The sequence below is a fragment of the Oncorhynchus gorbuscha genome, linkage group LG23, assembly GCF_021184085.1.
Source record: "Oncorhynchus gorbuscha isolate QuinsamMale2020 ecotype Even-year linkage group LG23, OgorEven_v1.0, whole genome shotgun sequence".
Classification (NCBI taxonomy): Eukaryota; Metazoa; Chordata; class Actinopteri; order Salmoniformes; family Salmonidae; genus Oncorhynchus; species Oncorhynchus gorbuscha.
Window position 1 is genome coordinate 405,358 of NC_060195.1, and position 16,058 is coordinate 421,415.

The window sequence follows — 16,058 nt, forward strand, 5'->3', positions numbered from 1 at the left end:
TAGGGGTTAGGTTTAGTGTTAGGGATTGGTTTAGGGGTAAGGGTTAGGGGTTAGGTTTAGGGGTTAGGGGTTAGTGTTAGAGGTTAGGGGTTAGTGTTAGGGGTTAGGTTTAGTGTTAGGGTTAGTGTTAGGGGTTAGGGTTAGTGTTAGGGGTTAGGTTTAGTGTTAGGGGTTAGGTTTAGGGGTTAGGGTTAGGGGTTAGGTTTAGGGGTTAGGGGTTAGTGTTAGAGGTTAGGGGTTAGTGTTAGGGGTTAGGTTTAGTGTTAGGGTTAGTGTTAGGGGTTAGGGTTAGTGTTAGGGGTTAGGTTTAGTGTTAGGGTTAGTGTTAGGGGTTAGGGTTAGTGTTAGGGGTTAGGTTTAGTGTTAGGGGTTAGGTTTAGGGGTTAGGGTTAGTGTTAGAGGTTAGGGGTTAGTGTTAGGGGTTAGGTTTAGTGTTAGGGGTTAGTGTTAGAGGTTAGGTTTAGTGTTAGGGGTTAGGTTTAGTGTTAGGGGTTAGGTTTAGTGTTAGGGTTAGTGTTAGAGGTTAGTGTTAGAGGTTAGGTTTAGTGTTAGGGGTTAGGTTTAGTGTTAGGGGTTAGGTTTAGTGTTAGGGTTAGTGTTAGAGGTTTTAGTGTTAGGGGTTAGGTTTAGTGTTAGGGTTAGGTTTAGGGTTAGGGTTAGTGTTAGGGTTAGGGTTAGTGTTAGGGGTTAGGTTTAGTGTTAGGGTTAGTGTTAGGGGTTAGGGTTAGTGTTAGGGGTTAGGTTTAGTGTTAGGGTTAGATTTAGGGGTTAGGGTTAGGGGTTGTTAGGGGTTAGGGTTAGTGTTAGGGTTAGGGGTTAGTGTTAGGGGTTAGGGTTAGAGGTGTTAGGGGTTAGGGTTAGTGTTAGGGGTTAGGGTTAGTGTTAGGGTTAGGGGTTAGGGGGTTAGTGTTAGGGGTTAGGTTTAGGGGTTAGGGTTAGGGGTTAGGTTTAGGGGTTAGGGGTTAGTGTTAGGGGTTAGGGTTAGGGGTTAGGGTTAGAGGTTAGTGTTAGGGGTTAGGGTTAGTGTTAGGGGTTAGGGTTAGTGTTAGGGTTAGGGGTTAGGGGTTAGTGTTAGGGGTTAGGTTTAGGGGTTAGGTTTAGGGGTTAGGGTTAGGGGTTAGGTTTAGGGGTTAGGGGTTAGGGTTAGTGTTAGGGGTTAGGGTTAGTGTTTAGGGGTTAGGGTTAGGGGTTAGTGTTAGGGGTTAGGGTTAGGTGCCTTGAAGGAAAACAGTTTGGGAACCCCTGGGGTAGTGACTTGGTATCCCCCTTTCCCTATAAATATATCATTTGGTAGAGGAGCTGGCTGACTGTCTCTACCATCATGGGGGACATCAGTTTGATTCTGCTGGCTGACTGTCTCTACCATCATGGGGGACATCAGTTTGATTCTGCTGGATGACTGTCTCTACCATCATGGGGGACATCACCATATTTGATTTGAATTTTACACCAAGGAGGTGTGGGGATGGGGTGAAGAATAAGAGAGGGGGAAACACACACACACACACACACACACACACACACACACACACACACACACACACACACACACACACACACACACACACACACACACACACACACACACACACACACACACACACACACGCTATTTCACAATCTGTCGCAGTCGCTAACGTCACACACCTGACATTTGTACAGCCCTAACCTTTTCTGATTGGTTGAAAACCTAATTGACCCATCTGTGAACTCTCACTTGACCTTTCTTCTGACCTTTAACCCCTAACCTCTGACCTCCAGGGGTCAGCGTACTCTGTCCTGGGTGTGGCCTGAGACGACCCTGGTGGGAGAGGAGCTGACTGACCGTCAGGCCGGACCCTGGCCCAGCAGAGCCCCAGGAAGAGAGGCCAAGACTGGGTCTGGAACCCCTGTTTGTACCCCCGGGGCTGGAGTTGTGGGAGACCACCCCGTGGCCGCGGAGCGGACTGGTACGCCTGCTTCGGTCCCTATCCAGAGGAGGGGAGTCAGCATCCTGGAGTGTCCAGGGGAGCCTGGAAGGCCATATTGCAAGACCCTGGTTCTCACTGGAGCTAAAGGGGATGATACAGGGTACTACCGCTGTTACTACAGAGATGTCAAGGCTGTGATCGACGGGACCACGGCTGCTACTCTATATGTGTTTGTCAGAGGTGAGTTTATACACAAAGAGAGACGCACGCACACATCCTGTTACTCTCTCACACATACACACACACACACACACACGCACGCACGCACGCACACACAGAGACACGCACACACACACAGAGACACGCACACACACACATACACACAGACACACACAGAGGCACGCACACACACACACACGGAGACACGCACACACACACACACACACACACACACACACACACACACACACACACACACACACACACACACACACACACACACACACACACACACACACACACACACACACACAGAGACACGCACACACACACACACACGGAGACACGCACACACTGATACCTGCATTTTCACACACACACACACACACACACACACACACACACACACACACACACACACACACACACACACACACACACACACACACACACACACACACACACACACACACACACACCCGGATACACACATTCACACATACACACACACACACACACACGGATACACACATTCACACACACACACATTCACACATTCACACACAAACACACATCCGCATGGTTTTTGGTCAGCGCCAGTGTTAGCGTCATCATCGTGGTCATCGTATGACTGTCATTGTTAAAGTGCTCCAGAAAATTTGTATGATTTCAGCCAGTAGTCACGAGCCAAAACGGGTCCCCGTTTTTTGTCTACTACGTCATCCCTTCCCCGTTTATTGTCTACTACATCATCCATTCCGCATTTAATGTCTACTATGTCATCTCTTCCCAGTTTATTGTCTACAACATCATCCATTCCCCGTTTAATGTGTAAAACGTCATCCCTTCCCCATTTATTGTTTACTACATCATCCATTCCCCGTTTATTGTGTACTACATCATCCATTCCCCGTTTATTGTCTACAACATCATCCATTCCCCGTTTGTTGTCTACTACATCATCCATTCCCTGTTTATTGTGTACTTCATCATCCATTCCCTGTTTATTGTGTACAACATCATCCATTCCCTGTTTATTTTGTACTTCGTCATCCATTCCTAGTTTATTGTGTACTTTGTCATCCATTCCCCATTTATTGTGTACAACGTCATCCATTCCCCGTTTATTGTGTACAACATCATCCATTCCCTGTTTATTGTGTACAACATCATCCATTCCCTGTTTATTGTGTACAACATCATCCATTCCCCATTTATTGTTTACAACATCATCCATTCCCCATTTATTGTGTACAACATCATCCATTCCCCATTTATTGTGTATAACATCATCCATTCCCCGTTTATTGTGTACTTCGTAATCCATTCCCCGTTTATTGTGTACTACGTCATCCATTCCCCGTTTATTGTCTACTACATCATCCATTCCCCGTTTATTGTGTACTTCGTCATCCATTCCCCGTTTATTGTCTACTACATCATCCATTCCCCGTTTATTGTCTACTACATCATCCATTCCCCGTTTATTGTGTACTTCGTCATCCATTCCCCGTTTATTGTCTATTACGTCATCCATTCCCCGTTTATTGTCTACTACATCATCCATTCCCCGTTTATTGTCTACAACGTCATCCATTCCCCATTTATTGTGTACAACATCATCCATTCCCCGTTTATTGTGTACTACCTCATCCATTCATCGTTTATTGTCTACTACATCATCCATTCCCCGTTTATTGTGTACAACATCATCCATTCCCCGTTTATTGTGTACAACATCATCCATTACCCGTTTATTGTGTACAACATCATCCATTCCCCGTTTATTGTCTACTACATCATCCATTCCCTGTTTATTGTCTACTACATCATCCATTCTCTGTTTATTGTCTACTACGTCATCCATTCCCCGTATATTGTGTACAACATCATCCATTCCCCGTTTATTGTGTACTACGTCATCCATTCCTCGTGTATTGTCTACTACATCATCCATTCCCCGTTTATTGTCTACTACATCATCCATTCCCCGTTTATTGTCTACTACGTCACCCATTCCCTGTTTATTTTCTACAACGTCATCCCTTCCCCGTTTATTGTGTACAACATCATCCATTCCCCGTTTATTGTGTACAACATCATCCATTTCCCGTTTATTGTGTACACCATCATCCATTCCCCATTTATTGTGTACACCGTCATCCATTCCCCATTTATTGTGTACTACATCATCCATTCCCCGTTTATTGTGTACTACGTCATCCATTCCCCGTTTATTGTGTACTACGTCATCCATTCCCCATTTATTGTCTACTACGTCATCCATTCCCTGTTTATTGTGTACAACATCATCCATTCCCTGTTTATTGTCTACTACGTCATCCATTCCCCGTTTATTGTCTACAACGTCATCCCTTCCCCGTTTATTGTGTATAACATCATCCATTCCCCGTTTATTGTGTACAACATCATCCATTCCTTGTTTATTGTGTACAATGTCATCCATTCCCCGTTTATTGTGTACAACATCAACCATTCCTCGTTTATTGTGTACTTCGTCATCCATTTCTCGTTTATTGTGTACTTCGTCATCCATTCCCCGTTTATTGTGTACAACATCATCCATTCCCCGTTTAGTGTGTACAACATCATCCATTCCCCGTTTATTGTGTACACCATCATCCATTCCCCGTTTATTGTGTACACCGTCATCCATTCCCCGTTTATTGTGTCACCGTCATCCCTTCCCCGTTTATTGTGTACACCATCATCCATTCCCCATTTATTGTGTACTACGTCATCCATTCCCCGTTTATTGTGTACTACGTCATCCATTCCCCGTTTATTGTGTACTACGTCATCCATTCCCCATTTATTGTGTACACCGTCATCCATTCCCGTTTATTGTGTACTACGTCATCCATTCCCCGTTTATTGTGTACACCGTCATCCCTTCCCCGTTTATTGTGTACACCATCATCCACTCCCCGTTTATTGTGTACTATGTCATCCATTCCCCGTTTATTGTGTACACTGTCATCCATTCCCCGTTTATTGTGTGTCATCCATTCCCCGTTTATTGTGTACACCGTCATCCATTCCCCGTTTATTGTGTACACCGTCATCCATTCCCCGTTTATTGTGTACTACATCATCCATTCCCGGTTTATTGTGTACTACGTCATCCATTCCCCGTTTATTGTGTACACCGTCATCCCTTCCCCGTTTATTGTGTACACCATCATCCACTCCCCGTTTATTGTGTACTATGTCATCCATTCCCCGTTTATTGTGTACACTGTCATCCATTCCCCGTTTATTGTGTACTTCGTCATCCATTCCCCGTTTATTGTGTACACCGTCATCCATTCCCCGTTTATTGTGTACACCGTCATCCATTCCCCGTTTATTGTGTACAACATCATCCATTCCCGGTTTATTGTGTACACCATCATCCATCCCCGTTTATTGTGTCACCGTCATCCCTTCCCCGTTTATTGTGTACACCATCATCCATTCCCCGTTTATTGTGTACTACGTCATCCATTCCCCGTTTATTGTGTACTACGTCATCCATTCCCCATTTATTGTGTACAACATCATCCATTCCCTGTTTATTGTGTACAACGTCATCCATTCCCAGTTTATTGTGTACACCGTCATCCATCCCCGTTTATTGTGTCACCGTCATCCCTTCCCCGTTTATTGTGTACACCGACATCCCTTCCCCGTTTATTGTGTACACCATCATCCACTCCCTGTTTATTGTGTACTATGTCATCCATTCCCCGTTTATTGTCTACACTGTCATCCATTCCCCGTTTATTGTGTACTTCGTCATCCATTCCCCGTTTATTGTGTACTACGTCATCCATTCCCCGTTTATTGTCTACTACATCATCCATTCCCCGTTTATTGTGTACTTCGTCATCCATTCCCCGTTTATTGTCTACTACGTCATCCATTCCCCGTTTATTGTCTACTACATCATCCATTCCCCGTTTATTGTCTACTACGTCATCCATTCCCCATTTATTGTGTACAACATCATCCATTCCCCATTTATTGTGTACAACATCATCCATTCCCCGTTTATTGTGTACTACCTCATCCATTCATCGTTTATTGTCTACTACAACATCCATTCCCCGTTTATTGTGTACAACATCATCCATTCCCCGTTTATTGTGTACATCATCCATTCCCCGTTTATTGTGTACAACATCATCCATTCCTCGTTTATTGTGTACTTCGTCATCCATTCCCCGTTTATTGTGTACTTCGTCATCCATTCCCCGTTTATTGTCTACTACGCCATCCATTCCCCATTTATTGTGTACAACGTCATCCATTCCCCATTTATTGTGTAATATGTCATCCCTTCCCCGTTTATTGTCTACTACGTCATCCATTCCCCGTTTATTGTGTACAACATCATCCATTCCCCGTTTATTGTGTACAACATCATCCATTACCCGTTTATTGTGTACAACATCATCCATTCCCCGTTTATTGTCTACTACATCATCCATTCCCCATTTATTGTGTACTATGTCATCCATTCCCCATTTATTGTGTACACCGTCATCCATTCCCCGTTTATTGTGTACTACGTCATCCATTCCCTGTTTATTGTGTACTACATCATCCATTCCCCGTTTATTGTGTACTACGTCATCCATTCCCCGTTTATTGTGTACACCGTCATCCATTCCCCGTTTATTGTGTACACCGTCATCCATTCCCCGTTTATTGTGTACACCGTCATCCATTCCCCGTTTATTGTGTCACCGTCATCCCTTCCCCGTTTATTGTGTACACCGTCATCCATTCCCCGTTTATTGTGTCACCGTCATCCCTTCCCCGTTTATTGTGTACACCATCATCCATTCCCCGTTTATTGTGTACTACGTCATCCATTCCCCGTTTATTGTGTACTACGTCATCCATTCCCTGTTTATTGTGTACAACATCATCCATTCCCTGTTCATTGTGTACAACGTCATCCATTCCCCGTTTTTTGTTTACAACGTCATCCATTCCCCGTTTATTGTGTACTTCATATTGAGCAACAACTGTCCCGGTTTAGGGAGACCGATCCTGTAGAGGTTTAAGATCCCGGACAGCCTCTTTCATCTAACGTGAACTAACTCACTTTTGTATATCGCCTTGGTCCGTGCAATTGACCTAATTTCAACTGCCAAAAACATAATACTTCCAGGTCAGCTGTAATATCAATACCATTATAAAGCACAATTTCTCCCCTTTCCAACAAAATCCATGACGAGACCTTCATGATGCCCATCTCTGTATGGTTCAAGAAGGCAATGAGATCCGTCTTTCTAAAGATGGCGGGTGGGGAAGCGACACCTATTGCGTTACGGTGAGAAGGAGAGATGTCGTGTGAGGAAACGTCTTTTTTCACTCGATCTGTCCAACTTCTCACCTTATCGCCCCTAAAATGTAAAGAAAAAACACTATAAAGAGTTTATATAATGTGTCATTACATACAATTACCATGTCGATCAACGCTTGAAGAGAAACGTTGTTCACACCCCAGATGTTGAAGTCAACACAGTCGCTACAGTCCCATTAGTTTTCATTGCAGCCTCATATGAATGTTGCGGTTGCGCACATTTGTATGGAATTGTTTGTCATTGGACACTGTGCTATCTAACCTCCAAACGAGCTTCAATGCCATACAGCACTCCTTCCGTGGCCTCCAACTGCTCTTAAACGCGAGTAAAACCAAATGCATGCTTTTCAACCGATCGCTGCCTGCACCCGCATGCCCGACTAGCATCACCACACTGGATGGCTCCGACCTTGAATATGTGGACATCTATAAGTACCTAGGTGTCTGGCTAGACTGCAAACTCTCCTTCCAGACTCACATCAAACATCTCCAATCGAAAATCAAATCAAGAGTCGGCTTTCTATTCCACAACAAAGCCTCCTTCACTCACGCCGCCAAGCTTACCCTAGTAAAACTGACTATCCTACCGATCCTCGATTTCGGCGATGTCATCTACAAAATCGCTTCCAACACTCTACTCAGCAAACTGGATGCAGTCTATCACAGTGCCATCCGTTTTGTCACTAAAGCACCTTATACCACCCACCACTGCGACTTGTATGCTCTAGTCGGCTGGCCCTCGCTACATATTTGGCGCCAGACCCACTGGCTCCAGGTCATCTACAAGTCCATGCTAGGAAAAGCTCCGCCTTATCTCAGTTCACTGGTCACGATGGCAACACCCATCCGTAGCACGCGCTCCAGCAGGTGTATCTCACTGATCATCCCTAAAGCCAACACCTCATTTGGCCGCCTTTCGTTCCAGTTCTCTGCTGCCTGTGACTGGAATGAACTGCAAAAATTGCTGAAGTTGGAGACTTTTATCTCCCTCACCAACTTCAAACATCAGCTATCCGAGCAGCTAACCGATCGCTGCAGCTGTATATAGTCTATAGGAAAATAGCCCACCCATTTTCACCTACCTCATTCCCATACTGTTTTTATACTGTTTATTATTTATTTACTTTTCTGCTCTTTTGCACACCAATAACTCTATCTGTACATGACCATCTGATCAATTATCACTCCAGTGTTAATCTGCAAAATTGTATTATTCGCCTACCTCCTCATGCCTTTTGCACACATTGTATATAGACTGCCCATTTTTTTCTACTGTGTTATTGACTTGTTAATTGTTTACTCCATGTGTAACTCTGTGTTGTCTGTTCACACTGCTATGCTTTATTTTGGCCAGGTCGCAGTTGCAAATGAGAACTTGTTCTCAACTAGCCTACCTGGTTAAATAAAGGTGAAATAAAATAAAATAAAAAATGGGGTTAGTCACCATTACATGGTTCACCAACCTCAATCTCCAACTCACCCAAGACATTCATGTTTAGGGACACTGATCCTGTAGAGGTTAATTTGTTCCATCTCTGGACCTGAACAGTTTCTGAGGTGTGGTTTATCTATCTATCCATCTATTTTAGTCCAGTTCTGTGCCTTGAGAATGACCCTGTGGTCCGTTAGTCACCCTGTGGTCTGTTAGTCACCCTGTGGTCTGTTAGTCACCCTGTGGTCTGTTAGTCACCCTGTGGTCTGTTAGTAGTCCGTTAGTCACCCTGTGGTCTGTTAGTAGTCCGTTAGTCACCCTGTGGTCTGTTAGTGTTCTGTTAGTCACCCTGTGGTCTGTTAGTCACCCTGTGGTCTGTTAGTAGTCCGTTAGTCACCCTGTGGTCTGTTAGTAGTCCGTTAGTCACCCTGTGGTCTGTTAGTCACCCTGTGGTCTGTTAGTAGTCCGTTAGTCACCCTGTGGTCTGTTAGTCACCCTGTGGTCTATTACACATCCTGTGGTCCGTTAGTCATCCTGTGGTCCGTTAGTCATCCTGTGGTCTGTTAGTCACCCTGTGGTCTGTTAGTAGTCTGTTAGTCATCCTGTGGTCTGTTAGTCACCCTGTGGTCTGTTAGTCATCCTGTGGTCTGTTAGTCACCCTGTGGTCTGTTAGTAGTCCATTAGTCACCCTGTGGTCTGTTAGTCATCCTGTGGTCTGTTAGTCATCCTGTGGTCTGTTAGTCACCATTTAGTCCGTTAGTCATCCTGTGGTCTGTTAGTCACCCTGTGGTCTGTTAGTCACCCTGTGGTCTGTTAGTCATCCTGTGGTCTGTTAGTCACCCTGTGGTCTGTTAGTCATCCTGTGGTCCATTAGTCACCCTGTGGTCTGTTAGTCACCCTGTGGTCTGTTAGTCACCCTTTGGTCTGTTAGTCATCCTGTGGTCTGTTAGTCACCCTGTGGTCTGTTAGTAGTCCGTTAGTCATCCTGTGGTCTGTTAGTCATCCTGTGGTCTGTTAGTCACCATTTAGTCCGTTAGTCATCCTGTGGTCTGTTAGTCACCCTGTGGTCTGATAGTCACCCTGTGGTCTGTTAGTCACCCTGTGGTCTGTTAGTCATCCTGTGGTCTGTTAGTCACCCTGTGGTCTGTTAGTCACCCTGTGGTCTGTTAGTCATCCTGTGGTCCATTAGTCACCCTGTGGTCTGTTAGTCACCCTGTGGTCTGTTAGTCACCCTGTGGTCTGTTAGTCATCCTGTGGTCTGTTAGTCGTCCGTTAGTCACCCTGTGGTCTGTTAGTAGTCTGTTAGTCACCCTGTGGTCTGTTAGTCACCCTGTGGTCTGTTAGTCATCCTGTGGTCCGTTAGTCACCCTGTGGTCTCCGTTAGTCACCCTGTGGTCTGTTAGTAGTCCGTTAGTCACCCTGTGGTCTGTTAGTCACCCTGTGGTCTGTTAGTCACCCTGTGGTCTGTTAGTCACCCTGTGGTCTGTTAGTCACCCTGTGGTCTGTTAGTAGTCTGTTAGTCACCCTGTGGTCTGTTAGTCATCCTGTGGTCCATTAGTCACCCCGTGGTATCTTAGTCACCCTGTGGTCTGTTAGTCACCCTGTGGTCTGTTAGTCACCCTGTGGTCTGTTAGTCATCCTGTGGTCTGTTAGTCACTCTGTGGTCTGTTAGTCACCCTGTGGTCTGTTAGTCACCCTGTGGTATGTTAGTAGTCCGTTAGTAATCCTGTGGTCTGTTAGTCATCCTGTGGTCTGTTAGTCATCCTGTGGTCTGTTAGTCACCCTGTGGTCTGTTAGTAGTCTGTTAGTCACCCTGTGGTCTGTTAGTCACCCTGTGGTCTGTTAGTCATTCTGTGGTCTGTTAGTCACCCTGTGGTCTGTTAGTCACCCTGTGGTCTATTAGTCACCCTGTGGTCTGTTAGTAGTCCGTTAGTCACCCTGTGGTCTGTTAGTAGTCCGTTAGTCACCCTGTGGTCTGTTAGTGTTCTGTTAGTCACCCTGTGGTCTGTTAGTCACCCTGTGGTCTGTTAGTAGTCCGTTAGTCACCCTGTGGTCTGTTAGTAGTCCGTTAGTCACCCTGTGGTCTGTTAGTCACCCTGTGGTCTGTTAGTAGTCCGTTAGTCACCCTGTGGTCTGTTAGTCACCCTGTGGTCTATTACACATCCTGTGGTGTTAGTCATCCTGTGGTCCGTTAGTCATCCTGTGGTCTGTTAGTCACCCTGTGGTCTGTTAGTAGTCTGTTAGTCATCCTGTGGTCTGTTAGTCACCCTGTGGTCTGTTAGTCATCCTGTGGTCTGTTAGTCACCCTGTGGTCTGTTAGTAGTCCATTAGTCACCCTGTGGTCTGTTAGTCATCCTGTGGTCTGTTAGTCATCCTGTGGTCTGTTAGTCACCATTTAGTCCGTTAGTCATCCTGTGGTCTGTTAGTCACCCTGTGGTCTGTTAGTCACCCTGTGGTCTGTTAGTCATCCTGTGGTCTGTTAGTCACCCTGTGGTCTGTTAGTCATCCTGTGGTCCATTAGTCACCCTGTGGTCTGTTAGTCACCCTGTGGTCTGTTAGTCACCCTGTGGTCTGTTAGTCATCCTGTGGTCTGTTAGTCACCCTGTGGTCTGTTAGTAGTCCGTTATTCATCCTGTGGTCTGTTAGTCATCCTGTGGTCTGTTAGTCACCATTTAGTCCGTTAGTCATCCTGTGGTCTGTTAGTCACCCTGTGGTCTGATAGTCACCCTGTGGTCTGTTAGTCACCCTGTGGTCTGTTAGTCATCCTGTGGTCTGTTAGTCACCCTGTGGTCTGTTAGTCATCCTGTGGTCCATTAGTCACCCTGTGGTCTGTTAGTCACCCTGTGGTCTGTTAGTCACCCTGTGGTCTGTTAGTCATCCTGTGGTCTGTTAGTCGTCCGTTAGTCACCCTGTGGTCTGTTAGTAGTCTGTTAGTCACCCTGTGGTCTGTTAGTCACCCTGTGGTCTGTTAGTCATCCTGTGGTCCGTTAGTCACCCTGTGGTCTGATAGTCGTCCGTTAGTCACCCTGTGGTCTGTTAGTAGTCCGTTAGTCACCCTGTGGTCTGTTAGTCACCCTGTGGTCTGTTAGTCACCCTGTGGTCTGTTAGTCACCCTGTGGTCTGTTAGTCACCCTGTGGTCTGTTAGTAGTCTGTTAGTCACCCTGTGGTCTGTTAGTCATCCTGTGGTCCATTAGTCACCCTGTGGTATCTTAGTCACCCTGTGGTCTGTTAGTCACCCTGTGGTCTGTTAGTCACCCTGTGGTCTGTTAGTCATCCTGTGGTCTGTTAGTCACTCTGTGGTCTGTTAGTCACCCTGTGGTCTGTTAGTCACCCTGTGGTATGTTAGTAGTCCGTTAGTCATCCTGTGGTCTGTTAGTCATCCTGTGGTCTGTTAGTCATCCTGTGGTCTGTTAGTCACCCTGTGGTCTGTTAGTAGTCTGTTAGTCACCCTGTGGTCTGTTAGTCACCCTGTGGTCTGTTAGTCATTCTGTGGTCTGTTAGTCACCCTGTGGTCTGTTAGTCACCCTGTGGTCTATTAGTCACCCTGTGGTCCATTTGTCACCCTGTGGTCTGTTAGTCACCCTGTGGTCTGTTAGTAGTCCGTTAGTCACCCTGTGGTCTGTTAGTCACCCTGTGGTCTGTTAGTCACCCTGTGGTCTGTTAGTCATCCTGTGGTCCGTTAGTCACCCTGTGGTCTGATAGTCATCCGTTAGTCACCCTGTGTTCTGTTAGTAGTCCGTTAGTCACCCTGTGGTCTGTTAGTCACCCTGTGGTCTGTTAGTCACCCTGTGGTCTGTTAGTCACCCTGTGGTCTGTTAGTAGTCTGTTAGTCACCCTGTGGTCTGTTAGTCATCCTGTGGTCCATTAGTCACCCTGTGGTATCTTAGTCACCCTGTGGTCTGTTAGTCATCCTGTGGTCTGTTAGTCATCCTGTGGTCTGTTAGTCACTCTGTGGGCTGTTAGTCACCCTGTGGTCTGTTAGTCACCCTGTGGTATGTTAGTAGTCCGTTAGTCATCCTGTGGTCTGTTAGTCATCCTGTGGTCTGTTAGTCACCCTGTGGTCTGATAGTAGTCCGTTAGTCACCCTGTGGTCTGTCAGTCACCCTGTGGTCTGTTAGTCATCCTGTGGTCTGTTAGTCACCCTGTGGTCTGTTAGTCATCCTGTGGTCCATTAGTCACCCCGTGGTATCTTAGTCACCCTGTGGTCTGTTAGTCACCCTGTGGTCTGTTAGTCACCCTGTGGTCTGTTAGTCATCCTGTGGTCTGTTAGTCACTCTGTGGTCTGTTAGTCACCCTGTGGTCTGTTAGTCACCCTGTGGTATGTTAGTAGTCCGTTAGTAATCCTGTGGTCTGTTAGTCATCCTGTGGTCTGTTAGTCATCCTGTGGTCTGTTAGTCACCCTGTGGTCTGTTAGTAGTCTGTTAGTCACCCTGTGGTCTGTTAGTCACCCTGTGGTCTGTTAGTCATTCTGTGGTCTGTTAGTCACCCTGTGGTCTGTTAGTCACCCTGTGGTCTATTAGTCACCCTGTGGTCTGTTAGGTCCGTTAGTCACCCTGTGGTCTGTTAGTAGTCCGTTAGTCACCCTGTGGTCTGTTAGTGTTCTGTTAGTCACCCTGTGGTCTGTTAGTCACCCTGTGGTCTGTTAGTAGTCCGTTAGTCACCCTGTGGTCTGTTTAGTCATCCTGTGGTCTGTTAGTCACCCTGTGGTCTGTTAGTAGTCCGTTAGTCACCCTGTGGTCTGTTAGTCACCCTGTGGTCTATTAGTCATCCTGTGGTCTGTTAGTCATCCTGTGGTCCGTTAGTCATCCTGTGGTCTGTTAGTCACCCTGTGGTCTGTTAGTAGTCTGTTAGTCATCCTGTGGTCTGTTAGTCACCCTGTGGTCTGTTAGTCATCCTGTGGTCTGTTAGTCACCCTGGTCTGTTAGTAGTCCATTAGTCACCCTGTGGTCTGTTAGTCATCCTGTGGTCTGTTAGTCATCCTGTGGTCTGTTAGTCCAGTCATCCTGTGGTCTGTTAGTCACCCTGTGGTCTGTTAGTCACCCTGTGGTCTGTTAGTCATCCTGTGGTCTGTTAGTCACCCTGTGGTCTGTTAGTCATCCTGTGGTCCATTAGTCACCCTGTGGTCTGTTAGTCACCCTGTGGTCTGTTAGTCACCCTGTGGTCTGTTAGTCATCCTGTGGTCTGTTAGTCACCCTGTGGTCTGTTAGTAGTCCGTTATTCATCCTGTGGTCTGTTAGTCATCCTGTGGTCTGTTAGTCACCATTTAGTCCGTTAGTCATCCTGTGGTCTGTTAGTCACCCTGTGGTCTGATAGTCACCCTGTGGTCTGTTAGTCACCCTGTGGTCTGTTAGTCATCCTGTGGTCTGTTAGTCACCCTGTGGTCTGTTAGTCATCCTGTGGTCCATTAGTCACCCTGTGGTCTGTTAGTCACCCTGTGGTCTGTTAGTCACCCTGTGGTCTGTTAGTCATCCTGTGGTCTGTTAGTCGTCCGTTAGTCACCCTGTGGTCTGTTAGTAGTCTGTTAGTCACCCTGTGGTCTGTTAGTCACCCTGTGGTCTGTTAGTCATCCTGTGGTCCGTTAGTCACCCTGTGGTCTGATAGTCATCCGTTAGTCACCCTGTGGTCTGTTAGTAGTCCGTTAGTCACCCTGTGGTCTGTTAGTCACCCTGTGGTCTGTTAGTCACCCTGTGGTCTGTTAGTCACCCTGTGGTCTGTTAGTAGTCTGTTAGTCACCCTGTGGTCTGTTAGTCATCCTGTGGTCCATTAGTCACCCTGTGGTATCTTAGTCACCCTGTGGTCTGTTAGTCACCCTGTGGTCTGTTAGTCACCCTGTGGTCTGTTAGTCATCCTGTGGTCTGTTAGTCACTCTGTGGTCTGTTAGTCACCCTGTGGTCTGTTAGTCACCCTGTGGTATGTTAGTAGTCCGTTAGTCATCCTGTGGTCTGTTAGTCATCCTGTGGTCTGTTAGTCATCCTGTGGTCTGTTAGTCACCCTGTGGTCTGTTAGTAGTCTGTTAGTCACCCTGTGGTCTGTTAGTCACCCTGTGGTCTGTTAGTCATTCTGTGGTCTGTTAGTCACCCTGTGGTCTGTTAGTCACCCTGTGGTCTATTAGTCACCCTGTGGTCCATTTGTCACCCTGTGGTCTGTTAGTCACCCTGTGGTCTGTTAGTAGTCCGTTAGTCACCCTGTGGTCTGTTAGTCACCCTGTGGTCTGTTAGTCACCCTGTGGTCTGTTAGTCATCCTGTGGTCCGTTAGTCACCCTGTGGTCTGATAGTCGTCCGTTAGTCACCCTGTGTTCTGTTAGTAGTCCGTTAGTCACCCTGTGGTCTGTTAGTCACCCTGTGGTCTGTTAGTCACCCTGTGGTCTGTTAGTCACCCTGTGGTCTGTTAGTAGTCTGTTAGTCACCCTGTGGTCTGTTAGTCATCCTGTGGTCCATTAGTCACCCTGTGGTATCTTAGTCACCCTGTGGTCTGTTAGTCATCCTGTGGTCTGTTAGTCATCCTGTGGTCTGTTAGTCACTCTGTGGGCTGTTAGTCACCCTGTGGTCTGTTAGTCACCCTGTGGTATGTTAGTAGTCCGTTAGTCATCCTGTGGTCTGTTAGTCATCCTGTGGTCTGTTAGTCACCCTGTGGTCTGTTAGTAGTCCGTTAGTCACCCTGTGGTCTGTCAGTCACCCTGTGGTCTGTTAGTCATCCTGTGGTCTGTTAGTCACCCTGTGGTCTGTTAGTCACCCTGTGGTCTATTAGTCACCCTGTGGTCTATTAGTCACCCTGTGGTCTGTTAGTCACCCTGTGGTCTGTTAGTCACCCTGTGGTCTGTTAGTCACCCTGTGGTCTGTTAGTCACCCTGTGGTCTGTTAGTCATCCTGTGGTCTGTTAGTCACCCTGTGGTCTGTTAGTCATCCTGTGGTCTGTTAGTCATCATGTGGTCTGTTAGTAGTCTGTTAGTCACCCTGTGGTCTGTTAGTAGTCCGTTAGTCATCCTGTGGTCTGTTAGTCATCCTGTGGTCTGTTAGTCACCCTGTGGTCCGTTAGTCACCCTGTGGTCTGTTAGTCCTCCTGTGGTCTGTTAGTCGTCCGTTAGTCACCCTGTGGTCTGTTAGTAGTCCGTTAGTCAC

General features: G+C 46.7%; 1 protein-coding gene across 3 annotated transcripts in view; it reads left to right on the forward strand.

Moving 5' to 3' along the window:
• LOC124011396 (vascular endothelial growth factor receptor 3-like) overlaps positions 1–16,058 on the forward strand; it is a 220,323-nt gene that overhangs the window by 108,321 nt on the left and 95,944 nt on the right. For all 3 annotated transcript variants that reach the window (XM_046324723.1, XM_046324722.1, XM_046324724.1), the window contains exon 3: positions 1,762–2,150. In XM_046324723.1, coding sequence (XP_046180679.1) covers positions 1,762–2,150 — 389 coding nt within the window. The remainder of the gene's footprint in view (positions 1–1,761; positions 2,151–16,058) is intronic.